At 39.9% G+C, this 26,931-nt stretch overlaps 1 protein-coding gene across 11 annotated transcripts in view; it reads right to left on the bottom strand.

Annotated features, from left to right (window-relative positions):
* The window catches only part of DEUP1 (deuterosome assembly protein 1), a 148,941-nt gene extending 122,543 nt beyond the window's left edge, over nucleotides 1-26,398 (bottom strand). For 10 of the 11 annotated variants that reach the window (XM_021000730.2, XM_021000731.2, XM_021000725.2 and 7 more), the window contains exons 1-2: nucleotides 26,110-26,398; nucleotides 23,144-23,217 (exon numbers count right to left, since the gene is read on the bottom strand). In XM_021000730.2, the coding sequence (XP_020856389.1) occupies nucleotides 23,144-23,190 (47 nt within the window). In that variant the 5' untranslated portion in view covers nucleotides 23,191-23,217; nucleotides 26,110-26,398. The remainder of the gene's footprint in view (nucleotides 1-23,143; nucleotides 23,218-26,109) is intronic. The other variant, XM_021000721.2, reaches the window with a different exon arrangement.
* Between the last annotated feature and the right edge of the window lie 533 nt (nucleotides 26,399-26,931).

The following is a 26,931-nucleotide window of genomic DNA, read 5'->3' as shown; positions in this document are numbered from 1 at the left end:
GTAAGAGGAAAACCAGGAGAGAATAGTGTCACAAAAACCTAGAGAGAAGGTAATATCAAAGAGAAGAGGGTGATGATGCAGACAGCTCAAGAAGTATGACGATTGAGGAAAAAAAGGCCATTAGATTTGTACATTAAGAGATCATTAGTAACTCTAGAGTAAGCATTTTTGAATGATGAGGTCTGAAGCCAGACAGCAGAGAGTTGAGAGACTGAGAGGAAAGAAAATAAGGGCATGATCTTCTCAAGACATGTAGCCACAAAAGGGAGGAGAGATAGAGGACAATAGTTAGTGGGGATGGATGGTCAGGTGAGAGTTTTTGAGAATGGAAGAGCTATATAGGTATGTTTGTGGGCAGTAGGGAAGCAGCCAATGAAGGAGAAATCGAAGATGTGAGAAAGTGGAGATGACAGAGTAGGAAATCTGCTAGAGAAGATGGGCTAGAATGCGATCATTTGTGCATGTAGAAGGGTTTGCTTTGGCAAAGAGCAGAGCCATCTCATTACCAGGTAAAAGGGGAGATGGTGAGGGAAGGCATCTGGAAGATGTGAGTTGGAGAGAGAAGAAGAGGAAACTTTGAGGAAATGACCTCAGTTTTTTCAGTGAAATCTATAGCAGTGTTCTCAGCTAAGTGGAGGTGGAGGTGGAGAGGAAGCTCTAGAAGGTTTGAGGAAGCCCACTATGGTGAAGGTGATAGTAAGTGAATCAGGGAGATGTATGGTTTTATGATTCTCTCTGGCTTCATTCAACATCATGAGTGCAGGAGTGAAGGCGGGGAGATGGTAGGAGTAATCCAGGGCTGGCAGAGAAACATTGGCCATAAGGCAATGTGGCGATGGACTTAAGAAAAGAAGACAACGAGGAGCAGAGCTGATTCACAAAGGTATCAAGATGGGGAAGGCAGGGAATGTAGCCAGTGCAGGGACGATGTCTGAGAAAGAACTAAAGGGTTGAGGGACTGGAGGGCACAGTGAGTAAGTTTGCTAGGAGATAGATTAGAATAGCTGACCAATGAAATAATTTAAGATCAGAAAAGGCAGTGAAGCCATGGATAACAATGGGTGTGGGTTTCCCTCAGCACAGGGGACCTTCTCAGGAACAGAAAAGCTCCTTCCTCTTATGGAAGAACTAGTGAACTCCTGGATCAGTCATGTAACTGAAATAGTACAGAACTGACAAGCAGCCAAGTACCCAAAGAAGGATCAACTGTTAGACGACCAGTTTTTGGACTGGGGCAGAGTCTGAAGGTTACAACACTTTAGTCACCTGCCTGCAAGGAGTAGAGAGAATATTTGTGGTGGTGAAGCAGCTTGGAAAACATATGCTGTTTCACAATAGTTCTTGTAAGTGCAGAGGGGAGAAGCCATCTGATTTTGTGGCACATATGGACAGTTTATTATAGAGGTTTACAAAGAGAAGACCTAAAAAAACAGAGGAAGTCTACCTAGCACAATATGGTACCTCACAAAGAACAGAGGACATACCTAATTGGTACTGAATTAGAGTTAAAAGCAGCTCAAAAAGCATCCGTGACTCCCCAGTTGCCCATAGGAAAAAATATAAATTCCTCTGTTTGGTATTTAAAACCCTTTACCTGGCTCCAGCCTATCTTTCCAGCCTGATTGTAATATTACTCCTCTAAACACATTCTGTCATACAGCCGAATCATCCTCCTTGCTATCCCTGAACATGATATTTATTCAGTAAAGATTTACTTAGCTCCTGTATGCCAGACATTGTGCTAAAAAAACTGTGGATACAAATATGGAAAAAGAAATGAAGTCCCTGCCCTCAAAGAGCTTACAATCTACAGGGGGAATATAACACCCAAAAGAAAGCTGAAAAGGGGTGGGAGGAAAGTACCCAATAGAGAGGCAAGATGCCATCAGGGAAGTCCAAATGTAGAGGAGCCAGGAGGGACCATAAGGAAATATGCTCTTGCACAGGCTGCTCTCATGCCTGGAATACTCTCCCTTCTTACCCCAGACTCTTGGAATCCCAATTTTCTTCAAGATTCATCTCAAGCACTATCTGTGTCAAGAGGCGTTTCCTGGTTCCCTTGTTTATAGTGGTTTCTAATTTAACACCCCCACCTTATATATTTATTTTGAATATAGCCTTTATTTATTTGGTGCTTGCCATATTCAGTGCCTATCAAGGCACTATTTTAAAGACAATGTTCATGATATAAGGGTAAGGCTTCTTCATAATCTATAAGTCTCTAACTTCTCCCATTTCTTTATCTGTCAACAAGTTATATTCCCCTAGGGGAATGCAAGCTCCTCTACAGTAGATATCTGCATATCCCCAGCACCTCATATTATGTCTGGCCTTAGTAGGGAGATGATGAATGCTTATTGATTGACTAATTGATCAGCTGGAAGAAGCTGCTCAGAAGTTTTTAATTGAGAGCCAGTTTTGTAGAACTTCTGTCAGGACCTTCCGACTCTAAATCAGACAGAGACTCTTGAAAAGGAGGGAGCCCTTGGTGGTCAGGAAATACAAGTCAACAAACTGTAGAATTTAATCTAAATTCATTAAATAACTGTAGTTTTGGCTTTGTTCTGACGAGCTTGGTAACTGAGCAAAGGAATCTCTTTTTGGAGAGATAATGGTCATTCTAGCCAAGCCCGTAAGAAACAGAGCAACTTCTTATGAGGTAAAAGCCACTGAAGGTGTTTTTTTCTTTTCCTCCCTAGTTTAATGACTTGGTATATTTGTATTGGTGTTTTGATTTTCTAAAGTTTGAAGAGATAAAAATTATCCATGCTGTCAATGTAAAAAGCAGATGAAATACCCTACTCATCCTCTATAAAGAATAATAATATTCAAGGGGAGGACTCCAGCAAAAAATGAAAGCAAAGGAAAGCCACACAACTTGGTGCCATGAGAGCTCTGCCTGACACTGACCAAGGACATCACAGGGCATGCAGAATAACACTGGGCAGCAGTCACATGAGACTACCAGTAAACAATGACCACATGTCTGACAGACAGCACATGCCTAGCAGAGACTGCACACCAATACCAGTCCCAGGAGGAGCAGCAGTGGGACATCTCCAGAAGATGCTGGCCGCTCTGCAGTGTTGGAGGCATGAGCTGTCCTTCCACACACATACCCTTCCATGCCTGGCCACACATTTTACTACATGTGTATCTTTCTGCATGTTGTTTACAGGTACCTCCCTTCACACATACCCCCCACTACAAGTGTCCACTCTTTTCACTAATAGTGTGTTTACTTCTTGGAGAGTGTGGGTCAGGTTTATGAGAGGAAACATTTTATTGCTTTTTTGTCTTACTATATTATTTCAGGAAATGCCTTTGCTTTTGACTATGTCCGTGGGCTGATTAGGGAAGATGGGCATATTAGGGGCTTGTGAGCTATGGTGTGGAGTAAGATACTTTGCCTATCTAGGATAACCGTTTATGGGGGAACGCACTGTGTGGGAACTCTTGGGGAGTTCTTCCAGTTACTATACTGAGTACTAGATAAGATACTCAACGTAGATAAAACATAGTCCTCTAATCTTTATAGAGCTTACTAGTCTATGGTCTAGTTGGAGAATAGGATAGGAGTATATACATACAAATATAACCAACTGTCCTTCTTGAATATTGTTGCTTAACTGCGAATGAACAGCTAGTGTGCTGAGCTATCAACATTTTCCTATTATCACTCTTTCAGGTTGTATATAGATATCTTTTTTTAAGGTTAGTATTTTTCAACTTTCTTAACATTTCTTGCTTTTGCCTTTTATCTGGGAATGCTTGGGATATAATTTCTAACAGATTTCAACAAATTTGCATTTTAATTAGTAGTCTATCTTAAAATTTAAGAAATCAATTTTGAACTTTTTAGGTTTTGTATATGCTCTCCTGCTTGAAAATCTCAAAAACTACCAAAATGGTATAAATTAGATTTTCATATATAAACAAGTATGGGAAATAATTTAGCTTTGCTATACACATAATAGGATATTTTATCTCTTGACTGTTTATCTATCATGATCCATACCTTTCTCACATTCCAGGAAAAAAAAATGTTATGAGTTCTGCTTGTCTATAGAGCAGGGTTTAGTGCTTAAGTTACATGAGGATTCTATCCCAGGTCCATTCCACCATAGGCTGCATGAATATGCGGATCCTTCTTCAGAAACACCAACTCAGAAGGTCTTTTAAAACTTAGTTTGTATAGGAGACAAAGGACAAACTCACCTATGGGTACCCTGAGAAACTAAGCAAATTAAAGACAGTCTTATATTTGGTAAAATAATGTAGTACTATTCTAGAAAATATTTTTTAAAAATCACAGAACGTTAAAACAGAAAGAAAAATCATGTAGTCTAATCATTTCATTGTTCAGATGAGGAAATGGAGTTCCTAAGAAGTTATTTGCTATAGAACACATAGCTAGTAAGTGGCAGGACTGGCCTTTGAACACAGGTTTCCTACCTCCAGGACACTAACAGATAAAAATTTTAAAGCTTTTTTAAAATCTAAGTTTTAATTATTACAATGCTGTTAAAACTTATAAGATGAAGAATGCATAAGAAAGCTTCCTGGTCATAAATATTTGGAGGGTTATGTGAGAATATAGAAGGGCACAATTTTTAAACTACCCATTTTTGAATCTGAGCATGGGAAAGTCATTCTTTAAAATTTATCTGCAGGAATTTTTTGAAAATATGATGACTTGTAAGAGATAAGGGACATTTGGCAGATGAAGTCCAATTTTTTTTAGAAAGCATTTGACAAGGTTCTATGATAGAGATAAATCAAGACAGTAAGAGTCCTAGAACAAAATGCAAAGTAACAGATTTTATATAGAAAAAATTATTTTAGCAAGGGGGGAAAAGACTTAGACAAATGCTTTTTTAATTGGAAATGTCACTTGGAAAACCTAACTCATATTATGTTTGGCCATATGTAAGATATGATCATAAAGTAGTGAGACCAGGATTGTTGGGTTTGTGGTTTGTTTGTTTTTTTTTAACAAAATAGCAGCTATCATATATTGAAATGAAGAATGCCCTTCAATAGTCACTCTGGTATGGTATATACTCATTCTAGGGATTCTGTCATTGCTCAAAGCATTTGGAGGCTTTTTAAAAAATATTTTTCTTTAGAATCAATTTTCTAGCTAAAATAAGGAAATAAATTTCACTCATCAGTTCAAGTCACAAATGGTACATATTTATAAAAGCTGCTAGCGGACAGGACCAGTAATTTGGTATGGTTATTGTTTAATGGTATAACATAAAAACATTTCTGTATATATAGTCAAACAATATTATCTGATGATATTAGGAACTTCAACATATTTCAGAAACCTAAAAATCAATACAATTCTATTATTGAAAGCAAATAATTATACATACGTCCAGAAAACAAATTATTTCTGAATATACTGTTACCAAAAAGAACAACATTTCTGAGACAAGGATTGAGTAATAATACAAACTTATAAAGGGGAATACTTCAAGCAACATTTTAAAATGAGTAAAAATATTAAATATTTGTTACGTGCAAGGTACTTTGCTATAAAGATACAAAAACAAAAATGAAACAGCCCCTGACCTTAAGCTGCTTGTATTCTACCCGGGGATACAAAAATGTGTGTTTGAGTATTTACAAACACATACGTGTGTATATATATATATACACACACACACATGTATATATACACATACAGATATATATATATAATATGTACACACACAAATGTGTGTACATATTATATGTCTTTGTGCACACATACATATATGTATAATATGTATATGTATACACATAAATAAAGGTAATTCAAGGAGGAAGCAAGGACAAGGATCAGGGAAGGCTTTATGAAAGAGGTTATGCCTGAGCTAAGCTTTGAAGGAGAGAATCTACTCCAGGCCTGCCATGGGAAACAGATGCATGGAAGAGGCAGATTAAAAGTTCAGCTCAGGAAACAGGTAATAACTCAGTTTGGCTAGAACAGAGAGTGCATGAATGAAAAGCAATGTGAAATATTGCTACAAAGGTAATCTGGAGACAGACCATGGATGCTTTAAATGCTAGTTTAAGGATTTTTCATTTTATTCTAAAGGTAAAAGGGAACCACAGAAGATGTTTGAGCAGAGTATAGTTTTGGAGAGGAAAGTTCAAGGTTTCTACAAGATACGCATTTTGCAACACATGGCAGGCAATGAGTGATGCTGAACTGGAGTTCAGGAGAAAAATTATGAAGGACATATAATTTGGGGGTCATCTGCATAGAAATGATAATTGAACCCATAGAAATACAATTTTTAAAAAAAGAAATTTCCTAGATAGTTATCAAGGGCCTATAATTTTCTTGGCATGGAAATGCCTTTCAATAATGCAGACTGTGATACAAATTGTTACCCAGCTCTAATTTATAGTCTTAAGAGAAGTAACTGAGATTCAGAGAGATTAAGTAACAAGCCTATGAATATACAGCTAATTATTGTCAGAGGCAAGATTTGAACCCAGGTCTTCCAGAATACAAGTCTAGTACTCTATCCACTAAGCCATATAACCCTTCTTGGTTGATTTAATATTCATGTTAACTAAAATTCTTACAAAATCCCAAAAGATGTTTTTACAACTTACTATTTATCTAGCTGTAGTCTCTCTCCTGAGGTTCTAGTCACATGTCGACAGCCGCCCAAAGGCATCTCAAACTCAGCATATCCGAAGCAGAATTCATTATCTTTCTCAAAACTCATGCCTTTCCTAAATTTTCCTATTACTGTCAAAGGCACCAGCACTCCAGTCACTCAGGTTTGAAACCTCAGTATTAATAATCACTGACTCCTTATCTAATTAGTTGCCAAATCTTGTCATTTCCATCTTCACAACATCTTACAAAGACCTCGTAACCTCTTACCAAGCCTACTGCAGTGGCCTCCTGTTTGTTTTTCCTATTTTATGCCTTCCTTCACTCCAATCTCTTCTCCAAGGGGTAAAGTGATCTTCCTACAATGAAAGTCAAACCATGTCCTTCTCCTATTCAACAAGCTCCAGTGGCTCCCTATTGTTTCTAAAAGCGAATGTAAATTCCTCTGCCATTTCAAGCCCTTTACAGCCCCAACCTAACTTTCCACTCTTTTTACACATCACTCCTCTCTAACACAATCTGTAATCCCATCGGCCTAGTGGCTGTTTTGAAGACACACACAACACTCCGCACCTCCTGTCTTTCTGCCTTTGCACTGGCTGCCCTCCGGCCCTGAATACACTTCCCTCCTCATCTCTGCCCCTTGGAATCCCTGGTTTTCTTCTAGACTCAGCTCTAGTGTTACCTCCTATCAGAGGAGTTTTGAACCCAGAATCCATGAACTGTAAGATGTATGTATACATATATGTATATATACATACATACACACACATACACACACACACACACACACACACATATATATATATATATAGAGAGAGAGAGAGAGAGAGAGAGAGAGAGAGAGAGAGAGAGAGAGAGAAAGAATGTGTAATATAGGGCAGCTAGGTGGCACAATGGATGGAGTGCTGAGCCTGGAGTCAGGAAGACTTATTGAGTTCAAATCTGGCCTCGGACATTTACTAGCTGTGTGACCCTGGGCAAGTCATTTAACCCTATTTGCCTTAGTTCCTCATCTGCAAAATGAGCTGGATAAGGAAATGGCAAACCGCTTTAGTGTCTTTGCCAAGAAAACCCCAAATGGGGCACGAAGGGTCGGACACAGCTGAAACAACTAAACAACAACTACAATATAACTGATTTTCTTTGTAATCCAATGTATTTTATTTTATTCATTTAAAAACATTATCTGAGAAGAAACCCATAGGCTTCACCAATATGCCAAAGGGATTGCTGGCACAAAAAGCCTAAGAATGCTTGATTTACATGAAGCCTTTTTCCTTGAACCTGTGAGCTGCTGATGCACTCTCTCTCCAAAGTATTTGATACTTATCTTGTACATATTACGTATGTATGTATATATGTGAGTGTGTGTGTTTTGACTCCTCCTATTAGATTGTAAGCTCCTTGAGGGAAGAAAATGTTTCGCTTTTGTCGTTGTGGTCTCAGACCTTAACACAGTGCCTAACACATATCGAGTGCTTAATAAATGCTTCCCAATGGATTGTTTTAAGGTAAAATCACATGAGTTGAAGACAAAAACCACATATTCCCTAAGTGGCGTCTACCATCTCTATATTCCCCTGTTCAAAGCTGGTCTATGCCCCTTCTATGCACCTAAATAACTCTGTGGGAACTGGAAAGCACAAATAGTAAAGACAAATATTTCTCAGGGCAAATTCTGGAGTGGGAGGCAAATGAAAGAGAAAGAAAAAGTGATGTTTTGGAGGTAAGCCCCAGGATCAGACCTATGTAAGCCCAAAGTTTAGGAAACTAAGGCCACGGGTGACATAGGTTTCTAGTATAAAAAATAAACGTAATATTCGCAGAGTACTTCAAGATCCTTCAGTCACTTTATTGAATACCTACTCTGTATGTGCTCAGTTCAGTACTAGGCACCATGGGGCCCAGAGGAAAACAAAAAGACTGGTCTTTACTCTTAAGGTGCTCAATACACCGGAAAACTAGAGCCAAAGATGATTCCAAGGTTTGACAAGTGTACAAAAGTTATGCAGACAACTCCTGGTATGATGTTTGAGCAGTAAAGAAGTAAGTAGAGGCAGCTTTTTCTGCAACCTGATCATGAAATGCTATTCAAACCTCTCATCCTTTCAGGAACAATGAGGAAAGAAATAAGAATACAAACAAAAAAAGTCAAGTAAACAGAGCCAACAAGAGGCAGGGAGCAACTATAATGACTGATGGTGCCTCTGAGCAATGCTTTCCACTAGTCCTGGGTGTGTCAAAGCTGGCAATGACCTAGACCTGATGTAATTCCACCTTTGGTACCTCCTTCCACCTCCTCCCATTTCTCTCTGCCAGATTAGGCCAAAGCTATAGAACTGAGGGGATCCTTTCCCACACCATCCCCTTCAACCTTAGGCTAGCCAGCCTGAAGTCATCTGTTTTAGAAATACAACCCATTTGTAGAGGGGTAGACAGGTACATACAACACAATCCACCTGGAATCAGAGTCTACTGGTCCTCCCTTGCCCTCCCCCTCCTCCAGGGTACACCAAAGCACCAGGTGCTGCCTACATCACAGAGCAGCCAGGCCTGATTGGAGAAAGAGGTTGTCTTTGCTTTCAGATCTGCCAAGGAGTTCCCAGCTTTACATTAGTTGAGGGTGGCTCGGATTCTCACTCCTCAGCCTCCACAAAATCAGACAATAGTCAGGGGCCAAGCATTGGATACTTTCTAATATTAATCAGCATCGGTTAGGAACTGAATGATACTTCCATGCCATACAGATCAGCAATGAAGGTAAGCACATGGGTCTGAGGCTTAACCTATGGGCAACCCCCAATGCTTGTGATTTATCACAGTGCTTGGACTCTCATGCTGGGAACCAAGGCTGGTTCCTTCCTCCTCACTTCACACTTTGGAAAATTCTACTTCATGTTTGGGGATGGGTTGGGGGGTTGGGGTGGAGTGGGAGAGAGATGGTCGGAGGACCTGGGTTCAAATCCATGCTTTTCAATAGAACTGACAAAGCAAATAAAGGGTATGTAGAACAAAATATATTTAGAAGACAAAGCAAGAAGTATAAACATCAGATTAAGGGTATCCCCAAAGGATTCCGAAAGGAAAAAATATCAAATTGTACTTAAGGACCTAATTAAAGAAAATTTTCCACTGTGGACTAAATCAGTAAATACTTTAAGTAGAGGTACTAGCAAAAACAAATGTTAACTTTGACCCATTGCCTTGCTGCAGTGAGGGCCCAGTTGAGACTACATAGTCTCAACAAGTTTGTAGGAAACCCAGTGAGTATGGTTTTGTATCTTCCTTTCCATTCAGTGGAGTATGAAGAGGAACAAAAGCAGCAGGTGGTGAGCACAATCCGAGACGGGCTTGGCAGGGCATGATCAGTGATGAGATAAGGGAACGAGGGACCTGGAGGATAGTCTACAACAGAAATGATTCACCAAGGAGTCAAGATGGGGAAGGGAGGAGAATGTAGCTGAAGGAAAATGGGAAAACTTGGGTGGAAGAACTGGAGGTCATAGGAAGGATGATGAACAGGGCTAGAGGTTGTAAGGCAGAGGAAAAGGTGTGACCATGTATGTGGTTAGCCGAGGTGGGACAGGCGGGCACATCACGCACCGAACATCAGTCAGCTGGAGAACTGGGGAATTAAGGTACTTGAGGAAGTACCAACATGTACGTTAAAGCCCTCTGGTACAAGGCCAGGAGTCGGGCTAGAAAGAAACAGCATGAGGCACCGAACTCATTGAGGAAGGAAGGAAGAGGGGGTGGATTAAAAGAGGACGGAAAATGGGATTTGAATACTGACAGTGCAGGACGGGGAAAGTATGAGAGGACGTTGTTGTTTGTCGTTGCTGCTGCTGCTGTTCAGTCACGTGACCTCATTGGGGGTTTTCTTGGCAAAGATACTAGAGCGGTTTGACATTTCCTTCTCTAGTTCAGCCCATTTTACAGATGAGGAAACTGGAGCCAACAGGATGAAGGAACTTGCCCAGGGTCACCCAGCTAGTAAATATCTGAGGCCAGATCTGAACTCACAAAGGTGAGTCTTCCTGACTCCAAGCCCAGCGCTCTATCCATTGTGCACCTTGCTGCTCCACCCCGGCGGGGAGTGTACTAACCACTGAGGAATGAGTTCAGTCAGATTATCATCCTGTGGTGTCCAGGCAACCAGCTTGGAGATGGAATAGGCCAGAAGGTGAGTCATTAGTGTCAAATGCTTCACCATCCTCCCAGGCACCCAAGGCTTGCAAGCTAAGTGTCATCTTCAATTCTTCACTTCCCCCACCCCAATATCCAATCTGTTGCCAAGACTTGGCTATTTCTGTAGCCACAACAGGTCTCCCCTTTCTATCCAGTCGCACAGTTGCCACACTGGTGCAAGCCCTTATCACCTCAAACCCAGATTATTTCAATAGCCTGCTGGTTGTTCTCCCTGCCTTGAATCTATCATGACACCAAACTATCGTTCACAAGGCTGCCGAAGTGATCTTCCTAAAAACCATGCTCTGACCATGCATTTTAGGAAGATCACCACCCCCACCCCCAACCTCTCTTCTCAATATACTGTAATGCCTTCATGTGCCCCTCTGCCTCACTTAAAATTTAATTCACGGGCAAGTCAAGATATCACTCTGAGATGCCGCTGGTCCTCTTTGAAAACTAAGGACGAACAACCTCCAAGATCAAATATAAACTCCTGTTTGGTTTTTAAAGTTCTTTAAAACCTTATACTTTCCACCTTTCCAGTCTTTTTAACACTTTTCTCTCCTCTATATATTCTATAATCCAGCAACACTGACCTTCTTTCTGTTCCTTACACACAATATTCCATTCTCCCCATTCTATGTCTTTTTGTTGGCTGTCCCCCAAGTCCTGAAAAGTTCTCTCTCTTCCTCTTTACCCTCTGGCTTCATTCAAAACTCATCTCAAGTCTCACTTTCTGTGGATATCTTCCAGGTTTCCTCCTTCAGCCCCTCCTCCCATCCCACTCAGTGCCTTCTGAGATGATGTTCTACTTACAATGCATATATGTTATATATGCATAGTTTTTTACATGTTGTATCCCTTATTAGAATGTGAACTCTTTGAGAGGAGGGGCTGTGTTTTTATTTTTATCCCCAGCACTTATTATTATTAACACAGTGCCTGGCACATAGTAGGTACTTAAGAAATGTTTGTTGGCTGACTTTTAGAGTTATTTGGATCATCCTTCTACTTAAATATAAATTCTATGAGGATATGGGTCAATTCTTATCTATACTTTCTATCTACCCCAGTACCTAGCACGGTCTCTACACATAGTAAGTGGTAGTTAATGAATGTCTGTTGAGTGGATAATTCATTTTCTCAATATCCATCCCAGAGTGTGGTGTTAGGCGTGTTGTATCTGAAGTGACAGTCAGATAATTAAGTGAAAATATCCATAAAAAAACTGAAGATAAGGAAGACAGACATCAAGGGAGATGCAACAATCTGACAGTCATCCTCCTAAGGTAACCTCTGATGGTGAGAGAATTTGTTAATTCTCTAGAGATATGAAAGCAGACAAGAAAGAATAGAAAACCAATGATTAAGGTATGGGGGAAAGCTCACAGTTAGAAATGCCAATGAAGATAACAGAGAAGAAATAAGAAGCAAAGTAGTCTATAATGTGCTGTTACAGACACCAAAGGATAAGAGAGCTTCCAGAAAGAGAGACACTTTACAAAGGCAGATTATGCAGAGAGATTAATTGGGACTAAGAAAACACCACTGTTCTTTTCAAGACATAGGTAGCATAGTGGATAGAGCACGAGCCTGAAGTCAGGAAGATTGAGTTTAAATTTTATTTCAGACATTTACTAGCTATGTGATGCTGGGGGGGCAAGGTATTTAACTTCTACATATGTCTCTGTTTCCTCAAATATAAAATGGGAATAAGAATAGCACCTACCTTCTGGGTTGTTGTGAGGATCAAATAAGATAGTATTTGTAAAAAGTGCTGAGCAGTGCCTGGGACATTTTTTGTCAGTCGTGTCAAACTCTTCACAATCTCATTTGGGATTTTCTTGGCAAAAATACTAGAGTCATTTATCATTTTCTTCTCCAGCTCATTTTACAGATGAGGAAACTGAGGCGAACACAGGTAAGTGACTTGCCCTGGTTCACACATCTAGTAAATGTCTGAGGCCGAATTTGAATTCAGGTCTTCCTGACTCCAGGTCCGGGACTCTATCTAATGCACCACTTAGCTGCCCACCTGGGACATAATAAGTGCTAAATGAATGCTTATTCCCTGTCCTTTCCCCACTTCAATAAGGAAGTGATTTGTGACTATAATATTCAAGTTAATAGCTGTCAGCATACTAGCCCTTATGATGATTATGATTTCTAAAGACTCTTGAAGTTTCTTTGTCAAGGGAAGGGTAAGAATCCAAACATTGGCCTAGGAGTCATGGTACCTGAATTATAATCTCAGGACTGATACTAACTTACTTTATTTTCCTTATTTGCTTGACCAACCAACAAGTTTCATCTACTTTATTTCCTTGTCTGTAAAATGGCAGAGTCAGACTTGGCATAATGCAATCCAAACAGCATTAAGCATTTGCTACATGCAAGAAACTATGTCAGGTGCTGAATAAGCATTGCTTGACATTGATTAGACAATATATAAGACCTCTTCCAGTTGGAAAATCTATGATTCAATTTATGAAAAATTAATGACCATTAATATCCGAGTGCTAAATTGTGTGATAGAAGACACTACTAGATTTTGAGTTGTGTTAACAGAGGAATCAGGTCTTATTTAATATTTGTATTCTCTATAGCACCTAGTGTAGCATATCCTTATATGTTGAAAAGGATATCACCCTCCTTTTCCCTACCACCTTATTCCTCCGGTCCCTTGGAGATCTCATCTATTCCTAGAGCTGTGATTTTCACTTTTTTATCTAGGTGGTTTCCAAATCTGCATCTCTACCTATGACCTGTCTCTTGTGCTTTAATACCAAACTTCAACTTTTTTGCTGGGAATTTTCACTGGAATATTTCACTGTCTCTTCAAGGCCAATGTGATCTCATCATAGAATCATGGAATTTAGGTTAAGATGGGCCTTAGAGGTCAAATAGTGTCATCCCTTCATCTTACAGCTGAGGAAGTAGAGAAGTAACCTATGTTGCTCAGCAAATCAGGAGCAAATTTCTCCAAAACTCTCCTCTCCTCCCTGACTTTCTAGTTTCTTTCAAACACACCACCAGGTTTCCCATCACCAGGTCCAAAGCCTTGGTGTCATCTTCTTTTCCACCGTCCAGCAATTAAATCCTATTGATTCTATCTTCCTAAGGTTTCTTGTGTCCCTTCTTCATTTCTATTCTCACTGATTCATCACTTATACTACTCCTCAGCTGAGGCTATCATAACCTTATCACCTTACACTTGGACTGTTTGAACAAGTTATTAACTTGTTAGCTTCAACTTTTTGCCTTTCCAAGAATTCATCTGTACTGTCAGATTAAGCTTTTTCAAAACTACTATTCCATCGTGTACATCTCTTCTCAAAGAAAGACCTTTGTACATCCACTGTATAGGGTGAAGTCCAAACTCCTCAGCCTGGCATTCTGGGTCCTCTACAACCTGGCCCCTACCTTTCTTTTTAAAAAGATTTTTATTGATTTTTTTTCTTTGCACTGCTAGATTTCCCCCTGTATTCCACTTTCTGCTCCATTCCAGAAAGCCATCTCTTATAACAAATAATTTTTTTAAAAAAGAGGAAAAAATTCAGCAAAAACAATCACTACATTGAAAGGCTCTGACATTATAAGCACTATTACACACCTGTGAACCCTGCCCCTTCCATCTTTGCAAAGGAAAGGGGGGGTGAATATGTCTTCTCTGTCCCCTACCTTTCTAAACTCATGGTGCGTTATTACCCTACACAAAACCCTCTATTCCAGACAGACTTGTCTACTCACTGTCCTATAAAAAAAATAATTAAAAACTTGCAAACTCCTATCCCTGCACTTTGCTAACATTAGTCACTCTGCCTAAATGGCCCTCCTTTTCTCTGTACAAATCTTACCCATGCCTCACAACTAGCTCCTGTCATTTTCTCCTGAAAGGCCTTCCAAACATGTCACCCCATAGCGATTTCTCTCTTCTGTGAATTCCTGTGATACATTCTGTTTGCACTACTAATTTATCTATTTATTTATTTTTAGGCAATTGGGGTTAAGTGACTTGCCCAGGGTCACACAGCTAGTTAAGTGTCAAGAGTTTGGTCTGAGGCCACATTTGCACTCAGCTCCTCCTGACTTCAGGGCCGGTGCTCCATCCACAGCGCCACCTAGCCGCCCCCTTCACTACTAATTTATTAACTTACTGCCTCGTATTGTGAATTTTTCATGTCTATCTATATATTTTACCTCCCCAATCAGAAAGTAAACTCTTTCAGTATTTCCCATAACACTTTGCTCAAAGAACATTTGTTGACGGATTAAAGTTTACTTAAACTTAGAGGACTCACCTCTCCACAAATTAATTCAACAGATGTTTGTTTTTGCACTTACCATGTGCCAGGGACTAGAAGAGATACAAAGGTAATAATAACACTGCTATTTATATAGTGCTTAAAAGTTTGTAAAGTACTCTACATAAATTATTTCATTTGAGCCTTATCCTCACTGGGAGGCAGATACTATAGGCGTTATAAGGCACACTTGAAAGATGAGAAAATCGAGGATCAGAGAGTTTAAGTGACTTGTTCATAGTTCAATAACTATTAAGTGTCAGTGAGAGGATTTGAAGCTCGGTCTTTCTAATTCTAAGTCAAGCCGCAAGGTCCTGGTGCCTTTCAATATAAATAAGATATCCTCAAGAACCTTATAAAATAGTATGAAGAAATAAGATAAAATACAAATTAAATATACTACATATTACAAATTTGAATATGAGTCATTAAAAATAGAAAAAATGCTATGAGATCTACTTCTATTTGTTATGACTTGAAGGTTTACTTAGAAAACCCTTCCTAGGGAATCAGCAAAGATTTGCAGATTACAAAACAAACCCACAAAAATCATCACATTATGTAACATAATAACAAAATCCAAGAATTAATAGGAGAGAAATCCCATTCAAAACAACTATAAAATGCATAAAATATTTGGTGATAAATCTACCACACACAAAAATACTTTCTATAAATTTAATTACAAAGTGCTTCTTAGGTAAAGAACAACTTAAATAGCTGAAGGAATGTGCAATGTGCATAATGGGACTGTGCAAATACCATAAAAATGACAATACTACCAAAGTTAATTTTCAGTTTTAAGACTATACCAATCAGACTACATGAGGACATTTTACAAAACTCATAAAACGATAATGAAAACAGGTAGAAACGAAAGAAGAAAAGCACCTGTAGATTTCAAACTATCATAAAGCAACAGTTACCCAAACCATTTGATCATGGTTTAAACACAGAGATAGGTTAAACAAGGAAAAATCAGAAAAAAACGGAAGTTTAGTGTTCAGTAAACTAGAAAATATAAATTACTTATGAAAGAACTCTCTGTTTGATAAAAGTGGCTTATATAATTGGAAAGTCGTCTTTCAGGAATTAGACCTTGACCAACATCTTGTACCACATTCCACAATCAATTCAATGTGGATACGTTGTTGTTCAGTCAGTTTTTCAGTTGTGTCTGACTCTTTGTGAGTCTTGGCAGAGATACTGGCATGGTTTCCCATTCCCTTCTCCAGCTCATTCTACAGATGAGGAAAATGAGGCAAACAAGATTAAGCCCAGGGTCACATAGCTAGTAAGTGTCTGAGGTCAGATTTGAACTCAGAAAGATGAGTCTTCCTGACTCCAAGACTGGCACTTTATCCACTGCCCCATCTAGCTGCTCCTGTAAATGGGCAAGTCACTTCACCACATTGGGCTCAGTTTCTTCATCTGAAAAATAATGGGGCTGGACTAGATACCTCTGTGGTCTCTTCCAAGTCTAAAACCATGATGCTTGTCATTTTTCTATATTTGGTATGTTTATAGTCCACAATAGTGTAGTATGGTGAGAAAAGTACTGGCCTAGAAATTAGGAGATCTGAGTTCCAGTCTTGGCTCTGATAAGAGTAGCTATGTAATGTTACATGAGTCATTTAAACTCTCTGTGTCTCAGTTTCCTCATCTGTGAGATGTGAAATCTGAGCAAAGTGATCTCTAAGGTGTCTTTTAGCTTGAATATTCTGATTAGGAATCTGATACTATGATACATGTGTATATAGATAGAGTTATTGAAGCAATTAAATTGATATTTAAATGCAATGCATTTTTCCCATATCCATCAATCATAGACAAGCACTGCAGACGTGGATAAAAGTGGTCCAGAACTAAAACAGAAGGAAGCTAAGATTGGACTTCCCTTGGGGTATTTCACAGCATTTACTAAGATTTTAAATTTCCTGATGCTTTAAAAGCCAACTAATATTCTCCTTATTTTTCTGAATGGTTGTAAAACAGAGAATTCAGGTCTTGCCTTTAATATCAATCCCATTCTCTCCTTCTCTGCTTCAGTCTTGAAAGAAGGGGTGTTTCTGTTTGTCAAAGGCAACTGCTGTACTTCTCCCCATGATCCATCTTCTCTTAGCTCTTTGGAGAGCTTGTCTTTTTTGATCATCCCCTTCTCTCTTTTCTTTTTAAGGTTTATTAATGCCTTTTGCCAAGCACACCTTTCCATTTTAACAAAGATTTAAAAAAAAAAACCTAACACTTTGGCAAAATCAATGCATCAATGCAACACCAACACCACATGCAAAACTCTACAATCTCTAATTAAAGAAGGTACATTTTTTCATCTTTTCTTCATGCCAGGCTCAGTCATAATTACACAAGATCTATCTCTTACTCTAATCTTCTATTTCTCTTTATTGACTGGCTCCTTCCCTGCTGCCTACAAATATGCCCAGATCTCCCCCATCCGTAAAAACCTGTCCCTTGACTTTATCATCTTTCTCAAGTGATTTTATATTGCTCCACCTTTTTACTGCCGAACTCCTGGTAAAAGCTGATATACCCGCCTCCTCTTTCTGTACTACTTGCCATCTGACTTCCATCCCCTTCACTTACATAAAACTATTGTCCCAAAGTGACTAATGATTTCTTAGTGGCTAAATCCTATGGCCTTTTCTCAAGCTTCATCCTTCTTCATCTCTCTCTAGGGTGACACTGTTAACTACCCCCTCTCAAACACACTTCCCCCACTGGGTTTTCCTAGTGCTGGTCTGGTGTGGTTTTCTCTTCCTACCAATTTGTCTTCATCACAGGATCTTGTTCAATATGCTTTCTCTATCCTCCCTTGGGCCACCTGCTCCCCTCTCTCTAAACCAAGCATTCTTAATCTTTTTGAGTGTGTGTCATGGACTCCTATTTAGTATTTGGTATTTTGGTGAAAACTATGGACACCTTCTCATTATATGTTTTCTTGTCTACATTATAATTGCAGGAAATGATAACTTTCAGTTAGAAGTTAGTGGAGAAATACATATATATTATATATTAAAATGTTATGTATTTTATATATATATATATACATATATATATATATATATACACACACACACTAGACGTTATATAGTGCTTTAAGGTTTGCAAAGAGCTTTACAAATATCTTATTCATTCCTCATGACAACCCTGGAAGTATGAGTTATAGTTATCCTCATTTTACAGATGGGAAAACTGAGGCTTAGAGAGGTATAGGGGACTTACATGGGACACATAGCTAGTAAGTGACTGATGCAGAATTTGAATTCAAGTCTTCCTGACTCTTAGTCTAAATGTAAGCACTTTTTACACAGAAACATATATCCAAAGAAACATGATAATTTTAAGATTTTGCTTCCCTACTGAGTTAATTTGTTATACTAAAATATATAAATGGCTCTCTTTTATCCATGTGAATGTTCTCTCCAATAACAAAGATCATAACTTGGACCACCCTGTGCTACTCTTGTATATTAGCTTTACACACATTTCTCATCTGGTATCCCTTGCTTTATGAAAGATACATGTTTTGACATGGTTGGTCATAAAGAAAACTTCAGTTAAAAAAAGATTCTAGGGGGCAGCTAGCTAGGTGGCACAGTGGATATAGCACCGACTTGGGATTCAGGAGGACCTGAGTTCAAATCCAGCCTCAGACACATAACACTTACTAGCTGTGTGACCCTGGGCAAGTCACTTAACCCCATTGCCTAGCCAAAAACAAAAACAAACAAAAAAGATTTTCCTATTGAGAGGGAGGGGATGGCGTGTAGAGAGCCAGCCTCAAAGCCAAGAAGATCTAGGCTTCAAGTTCCATCTCTGACATATACTGTGTGACCCCTGGACATAGCATTTCATCTTTCAGTGTGCCAGGAATCTCTCAAAATTATTAAGTTGCTGAGAATGCCCAATGGAATCACAGGCTGAATCCCTATTCTCCCCATTTTCCCAGTGAGTTTCATTATAAAATTGGAAAGAAAATCCCAAAGGGGGAGGGGAAAACTTAAAGAGAATGAACTGATAACTATTTTTGTGGAAAAGAGTTGGTTTGCAACATTCTGACTATTGTAATATGAACCATCATGTAGCTGTAATACTTATATGTCTGTATATTTATAAACATTAATTGAATGATATCAGAGTTCCTATGTCCTCTGGCAATGGGAGAAAGCTATAGGAGCTCTTTCATCTGATAGGCACTTCCCTTATAATGAGAGATTCTTAGTCTAAATATACATCTGCTAGAACTTCTCTTTCCCCACTTATCTAGGCAATTATAACATCTACTAAGGGTTGGGTTACTATCCCACTTTGCCATTCAGTACCACTAGCATGAGATATACTCCAGCACAAAAATACCTTGAATTCTGGATTTTCATTATGTGAAATAATTAAGAGTGCTAAGGAAAAAGGACCTTCTGTTTAAATGAATATTCTGGTTTTATTCTATTGCTATGGTTGAAAACCTTTCTAAAATGTATTGGCCAGCTCTTCTGCCCTAATAAGCATTTAAATCATCGTTCTATAAATCAGTTCTCATTTTATGGTAGTTTAGACAAAGAGAATTTGGTAGATTGGGCTGAATGTTTATAGACTTCAGGATGCACTCACGTATGTGAGTATGTTTTTATCATTATTTTCTTTTCTCAAAGTAGAGAGATGGCCCTTCTCCTTATCAAGACCAGTTCTTCTCCACGTACCCTGTAATCTCCTCTTTCCATGCCTTTGTACTGGCTGTCCTTCATACCTGTAATACTGTGTCCCATTTACCTCCACCTCTTCATTTCCCTGGCTTTATTCAAGACTTAGCTCAAACACTACTTTCTACAGGAGGCCCTTCCTGTATTCTCTTCCCACTCCACCCCTACCTCTGCCAGCTGCCAGTTCCTTCCCACTCAGATTATCTTCCTACTACTCTGCATAGATCTTTATTTACCTAGTGATTTACATGTTATTTTCACCTTTAGAATGTAGGCTTATTGAGGGCAGGAGCTGGTTCCTTCCCCTCCTTTGTATCCCCAATACCTAGCACACTGCCTAGCACATATCAGGAATTTGATAAATGCTTTTTGACTGACTGACAAAACCCAAACCCCTTCTGCCTTGCTGCCGCTCAAGACCATTCTTAGGTAAAACTGCACCCCAGGCCAAGTACAATTTCGATGTCTTCAAAGATCTCCTTTTGACCTGAATTCTGATTGCAAGTGAGCCAGGTGCTTCTGGAGATCTCTGACAACAGCTCTCATCCCACAACTTGCTTTTATAGAGCTTTGGTGAGAAGTAAAGCAAACACACACACACGAGAGAGAGAGAAATAATGTCGCTAGGTTCTATCACATAGCCAGAATAAAGGCAGACAGCAGCAAGTCCAGATGGGGGTGCCTCACCTCCAAAGCCCAAACTTAGGTTCCCCATCTGAAAGGCCTCAAAAGCTATCAACTTACCAGATGCCAGAGAGCATCCCCAGCCCCCGACACCTGCCCAAACCAATGGGCTAGTAGGATGCAAGCGAGTAAAAGGGTTTGCTTTATTTTTGCCCTTGCATCCCTAGCACAGTGCCTCCCACACAGTGGTGATTAATGTTCATGGAATTAAATTGCCATTAACAAGGACCAGGAATGCCAGGGAGGGCGCTTCCAACATGTCATTTCTTATCACTTGACACCTGAAGTTCTCAATAGTTTATGTTAATTTTATCTCCAAAAACAGAGCCAGAGTTGAGGAACACCATGAAGCAAGGTGCTAGGAAGAACGGACTTGAGGTCTCCAGGAAGTCTCCTTGGTTCTCTCATTAGCCATACTAAACTACACTGAAAGCCACTCCTGGGCAAATCTAGCAGTAAAGCATGTGCTTTGGAGTCTTGAGATCCCACAGAGGTAAAAGTACACTTGTTTAAAGATTATAAAGAATTATACTTGTGGATTTTAACTAACAGTATTTTTTTTTTGCTTTTTGGTGAGGCAATTGGGGTTAAGTGACTTGCCCAGGGTCACACAGCTAGTAAGTCTTACGTGTCTGAGGCCGGATTTGAACTCAGGTCCTCCTGAATCCAGGGCCTGTGCTCTATCCACTGCGCCACCGAGCTGCTCCCTAACTAACCCTATTTACAGTTTTATCAGAAATAGCTGGAGAAATACTTCCATTTAAACTGAACTTCAAAACTTGAGTTACTTCAGCCTTTAATAAATTTATTCTACCCCCATAAAAGCTACCTCAGTTAGATCGAGGCTTTTGGTGGTTCAGCATCTATTCGAAGCCATAGCTCGTAAGCCCCCACATCTGTTTACTTTTATCAACCAGAGGACACATTAGCTGAAATAAAAGCCATTTAATCAAGCAACGTAGCAAAGAAAGTGACAAGATTACCACTATGTTCTAATACATGGTTACACAACTACCAATAGAGGAAGAACACATATAACCAGAGACTACACGTGGAATAGATACACAAGGAGAACACGTATCGCCAGGGTACAGGCATGGTCCTGGCAACTAACACCTCCTGTGCTGCAAGGCGGCTGACGCTGTCTAGTGATTTCAACATCTTTCTTCTCTGCTAGGTGTATTGTTCTATTACATGCCTCATTATCACTGCTGGGTTTGATGGCGGCTGATGCTTGTCATCTCTGCTAGATGTGCGTTTGCCAAGCTTCTCTATGCTCCCAGCTTCTGGACTTTATCTCTTCAAGGCCATCTTCTAGCCATCTTAACTCCTTTCTATTAGGGTGACATCATTAGAAAGCCTTGGCCAAGGACAAGTAGACATTTCCTTAATCGTGGCCAGAGACTAAAGCCTGGGCACCCAGCTAAGGGGCTAATGAATAAAGGTCAGGCAAAGTACTTCTAGAGCAATATTAAGTTTTTATAGTTCCCCATGTCTCATGCTGAATTGTAGTACATTGTTGAAATCAGAGTCCACTGTTTCAGGTAACTAACTGTATGAACCCAGGGTTTGAAATTCCCAAGAACCTTTTAGGCTTGCTTTGCAAACTGATTTGAGCTAAAAAAAATGCTAAGTGGTAAAAGCAATATCATTATTCTCCACCCTTTCTTGCCTAAATTTTTGTACCTTCCCTCCCCATCTCTCTCTTCTCTCTTTCTCTTTCTTTCTTTCTTTCTTTCTTTCTTTCTCTTTCTTTCTCTCTATATATACATATATAATCTCTTTATATATATAATTTTATTTATTTCTCTCTCTCTATATATAATTTTACATTATATACAGAGATAAGGCGAGAAAAAGAGAGAGAGAAATGCAGGAATTGAGGGCAGAAAGGTAAAGAATAATGATGTTGTTTTCTTCACTTAATTTTATATACATATATAATATGACATACGTATTTTATAGAATAATATACATTAATTATATGTTAGCAGCATATGTGCATGTATTTACATATATAGACATATACACAAAACCAACATCCAGTTTTAATGCTATATTTTGGTCAGTGAAAAATCTTGTAGTCTTCTTACTTTAAAAGCAATTTCACATCTGCATAACACTTTGCTGTTTGTAAATACTTTCATCTCAGCCTCCTAAGGTAAGTAGTGCTACCATTATCCCTATTTTACAGAACAGGAAACTGAAGCCCAGAGAAAGTCAAATAACTTCCCCCCAAAGTCATCCTGCTAGTTAGCGGAAGAGCTAAGACTATGGTGAAGTCTCCCTCCTTCAAGACCACTGCTCTTTTATGCGACAACCAAGCTTCTCCTTTAACAAAGAAAATCCAAAACAACCAAGCATTGGACTTGAAGTCACAAAAGCTTAGTTTGCTTAAGTCCCAGCTCTGTCACTTACTGGCTGTGTCTGTGAGCAAACTAGTTCATCTCTCGGGCTTCAGTTTCCTCATCTATAAAATGGAGAAAACTTGTACTACCTATCTTAGTGAAGTATTGTGAAGAAAAGACTTTATAGATTTTAAAGTGTTGTCTAAATGTAAGCTCTTATCATTATTATTATTATGCAGAATTTTTTCAACTACAAAAGGAAACTTCAGCACTTACCCCATTACATTCTGGTCTGGGTTCTCTACTTCAAGACGTGACTCCATTTGACCTAAGTTTCTTGATCTTTTAACCTGTTAAGAAAGGAGAAAAATAATAATTTAAAGTGTATAAGTATATATTAATCTAGAAAATTGTGGAATATTAGCTCTTGGCAAAATTATCCATTTTAAATTTTCTTTAGAAAATGTGACTTTCTTTCTCTTCAATATGGTATTACAAACAGAACTGTTAAGTGACTTAATTTACCTATATGTGCCCTTCATCCCATCCCCTTCCATCTTCTCTAGCAAACCGAAACCTCAATCATGTTCATCTTCTTGCTCTCTCCTGCTCTTTCCTTCCCTCACTCTCTTTAATCTTTCCCCAGAGCTTCCTTACTGCCTTCAAACGTGCCCGTCTCCCTCAAATTCTCACTAGACCCTACCATCCCCTCATTCTATATCACCTCCTTTTGTCAACCAAACTTCTAGGAAAAGCTATCTACCTTCATTACCTCCCTTCAGCCTCATCAAGCAATTTAATATATTCTCTCCAAAGTTACCGAGTCTTTTAATTTTCATATCTAAGAGTATTTTCTTAGTCCTCATCCTTCTTGACTTTTGTGCTGCACCTTTCTTTTTAGATACTCCTCATAACACTGTTCCCTCTTGGTTCTCCTCCTTCCTTTCTAACTGCTCCTTCTCAAATTCCTTTGCTTGCTCATAATCTCTACCACACCCCTATGAGTATTCTCCAAAAGTATGGCATGAGTCCTCCTCTCTTTCTTTATTCTCTTAAGTGTCCATATCAATTCCTATGGGTTTAATTATCATCTCTATGCTGATGATTTCTACAGCTACATATACAGTACCAGTCTCTCTCCTGAACTCTTGTCTACATCACTACAACCACATCACTAACTGCCTATTGGACATTTCAAACTAGATGTCACAGAGCATCTCCAAATCAATATGAACAAAACACAAGTCATTAATTTTCTATTCAAACTCTATCAAACTTCCCTATTTCTGTTGAGACTCCCAGCCTTCCAGGTTAGTAACTTCATTTTCATCCTCAATGTCTCATTCTCCCTGACACCTTCTCTGCCTCTCCCAATCTTATTGATGGCCAAATTTGTCATTTCTAACTCTATAACATCTTTTCATTTGACCCCACCTCATTTTCATTTGAGCCACCACCTCAGTGGATCAGGCTTCATCACTTCTTGCCTACACTATTGCAACACTGCTCTAATTGGTGTCCCTGCCTCAAGTCTTTTCCCCTCTAATTTATCCTCCACACAATTGCCACAGTTTTTTTCTTTAATTGCAGATTTGACTAAGTCAGTCCCCTTCTCAGTAAAATGCATTGGCTCTATACTTGCCTTAAGGATAAGATACAAACTGCGACTTTTAAAGCTCTTTACAATTTGCCTCCAATCTTACAGCTTTAGTATTACATGTACTCCCTTTACCACACTTATGGTCCATACAAACTGGACTTCTGTGTGTGTGTGTGTGTGTGTGTGTGTGTGTGTGTGTTTTCTCTCTGTCTCCCTCTTTCCCCCTCCTGTCCCCACTTCAATTCCTGATATGCTCTACCTCATAGAATCAAGTGCCTGACCTCCCCAGCTATCAAATATTTAACTATTTTGTATTTATTATGTTACTTACCTCCATAAAATATAAGCTACATGATAGCAAGATCTAAGTTTTACTTGATTTTGTATATACCCAGTGCCTGGAATATTAGACCACCTGAGATAATACATGTATAGCACTTTTCAAACCTTAAGGTACTATATAAATGCTATTATTGTTATATGGTTAATTAAAAAAACTTGTTGGTTGATTATGTTAGCTTCATGTAAACTTCTTTGCCTTCTCTTTCTGTTCCTCTTCTGGAATACCAATACACTGACCTAGGCGGCTCAAAAGATATGACTTAAATTCAAGTACTCTAGCCACTGAATGCCACAAGTCTTGAAGTCTTGAATTCTAGAGTTGATTTCAGAAGTCAACTTTCAAAGAATAATACCCAAACTCTAAAAATACCCACTGCCTATTTATTTCGGAGTTGTTTGTCCCAGCAACCGTCAAATAGATGTGTGTATATGTATAGATGTTCATCTATATACATTCATATATACAAAGGTGTATATTTAAATCTGCGAGAATAAAATGCAAACAAAATACAAAATAAAGGCTGCTTATGGAAAAAAGAGAAAAATATTCTAATTTTATAAATTGGAGAATTATAAAGAAGAGGAGGAGGAGGGGAGGAGAGGGAAAGGAGAGGGAGGAGAGGAAGAAAAAATTAGGTGAGAAAGAAGACAATCAAGGAGGAGGAGGATAGAAGAGGAGAAGGGAGGGATAAGAGGATGGAGGAGGGGGATGAAGGAGGAAGACAGGAGGAGGATGCAGAAGGAGAAAGATGGAGGAAGGAAGATAAAGGAGGAGGAAGGAAGAAAGGGAGGAGTTGGCAGATGGAGGAGTATTAAGGAGGTAGAAGGTTGTTGTTGTTTATTGTTGTTTGTCCTTCATTCTCCAAGAGGAGCATGACATCAGGAAGGTGATGCCATGACTTGTAAGTGAATTGGATTTCAGTGAGGGAGGGCTGTGCAAAGTCACCAACCTCACTTTCTCCTCCGGAGCCATCTGGGTCCAGTGGACAGATACAGATTAGGTTGACAGGAGATGGCCCCAAGGAGGTGGAAGGAGGAGTATTAAGGAGGTGAGAGACGGAGAAGGAGGATTAGTCGGCCTGAGATAATGAAAAATGAAACGTTTGCACTAACATCACCTCCCAAACCCCCATCCGCACGAAGTTCCCAACTTCGCTCATCCTCCGCCACTGGCGCAGGGGGGTCCGGCCCGGGGGCGTCCCTGGCAGGCTGGGCCCGGGTCACCCTCTCCCCCTGTCCAGCCCGGGACAGCTCCCGGGGCTGGGCGGGCCGGCCCGGGCCTGGAAGCGCGGTCAGGTACCTTGGCTGCCCCCAGCTCTCGGCTGCCCGAAGGAGGGGACGAGGAGTAGGGTAACGTCGATCTAGCCCGCCACGGTCTCGGCCTCTCCGCGTAAGCCGCCGGGTAGCGCGTCGTGGCCCCTGCCCCAGCTCCGGCTCCGGCCCAAGCTGTCCCTTCTTTGGCCAGGCTAGGCCCGTTTGTTCCCCAGCTTTCCCTCCGGCCCGGCAGCAGTGGTGGCGGCGGCGGCTGCCGCGGCGGTTACGGGCCTGGCTCCGACTGGCTCTGCCCGCCACCGCTCCCGCCGCTTCCCAAGGCTGCTCCCGGTTGCTATGGCGACGCGTGCCCCGCCCCACCCAGGGAGGAACGCAGCGGCCAAGCGCGCCGGGAAGCCCCGGGACGCTGGGAGGTAGGGAGGGGCGGCGGCGCTGCCCGGCCGCGCCTGCTTGCGTCCCCGCGGGCTCGTCATGTATGCCGGGGGCTTCTGGGCTCCAGATCTTAAATTAAAGTGTAAAAGAAGGGACGGGACGGTGGAAAACAGCAGGTACTCCCTGGCTGTCACACTCATCTTCAACTCGACTTACTTGCCGCTGCCTTGGGTTTCGCAACGAAAAGTGCCAGGCAAAAATGTAACCAACTTCCTGTTACAAAAATTAGGAGCATTCCCTACTCAGAAATAGTAGTTATGTGTATGAATATAATATCTTTAAAAAATGAAAATTCACCTTAGTTTTATTGCCTTCCTCTAGTAGATTTTGAGCTCTTATGTTTGCTTTTCATTTTCATACATTTACATTGATTTGCTGTTTTAATACCACTGTCCATTTTAATACTCATTCTTATATC

This window comes from Phascolarctos cinereus, unplaced genomic scaffold (assembly GCF_003287225.1).
Source record: "Phascolarctos cinereus isolate Bilbo 61053 unplaced genomic scaffold, phaCin_HiC Scaffold_726;HRSCAF=1367, whole genome shotgun sequence".
NCBI lineage: Eukaryota > Metazoa > Chordata > Mammalia > Diprotodontia > Phascolarctidae > Phascolarctos > Phascolarctos cinereus.
The sequence above is the reverse complement of the archived record's forward strand: the minus strand, read 5'-3'. Positions and strand labels throughout refer to the sequence as shown.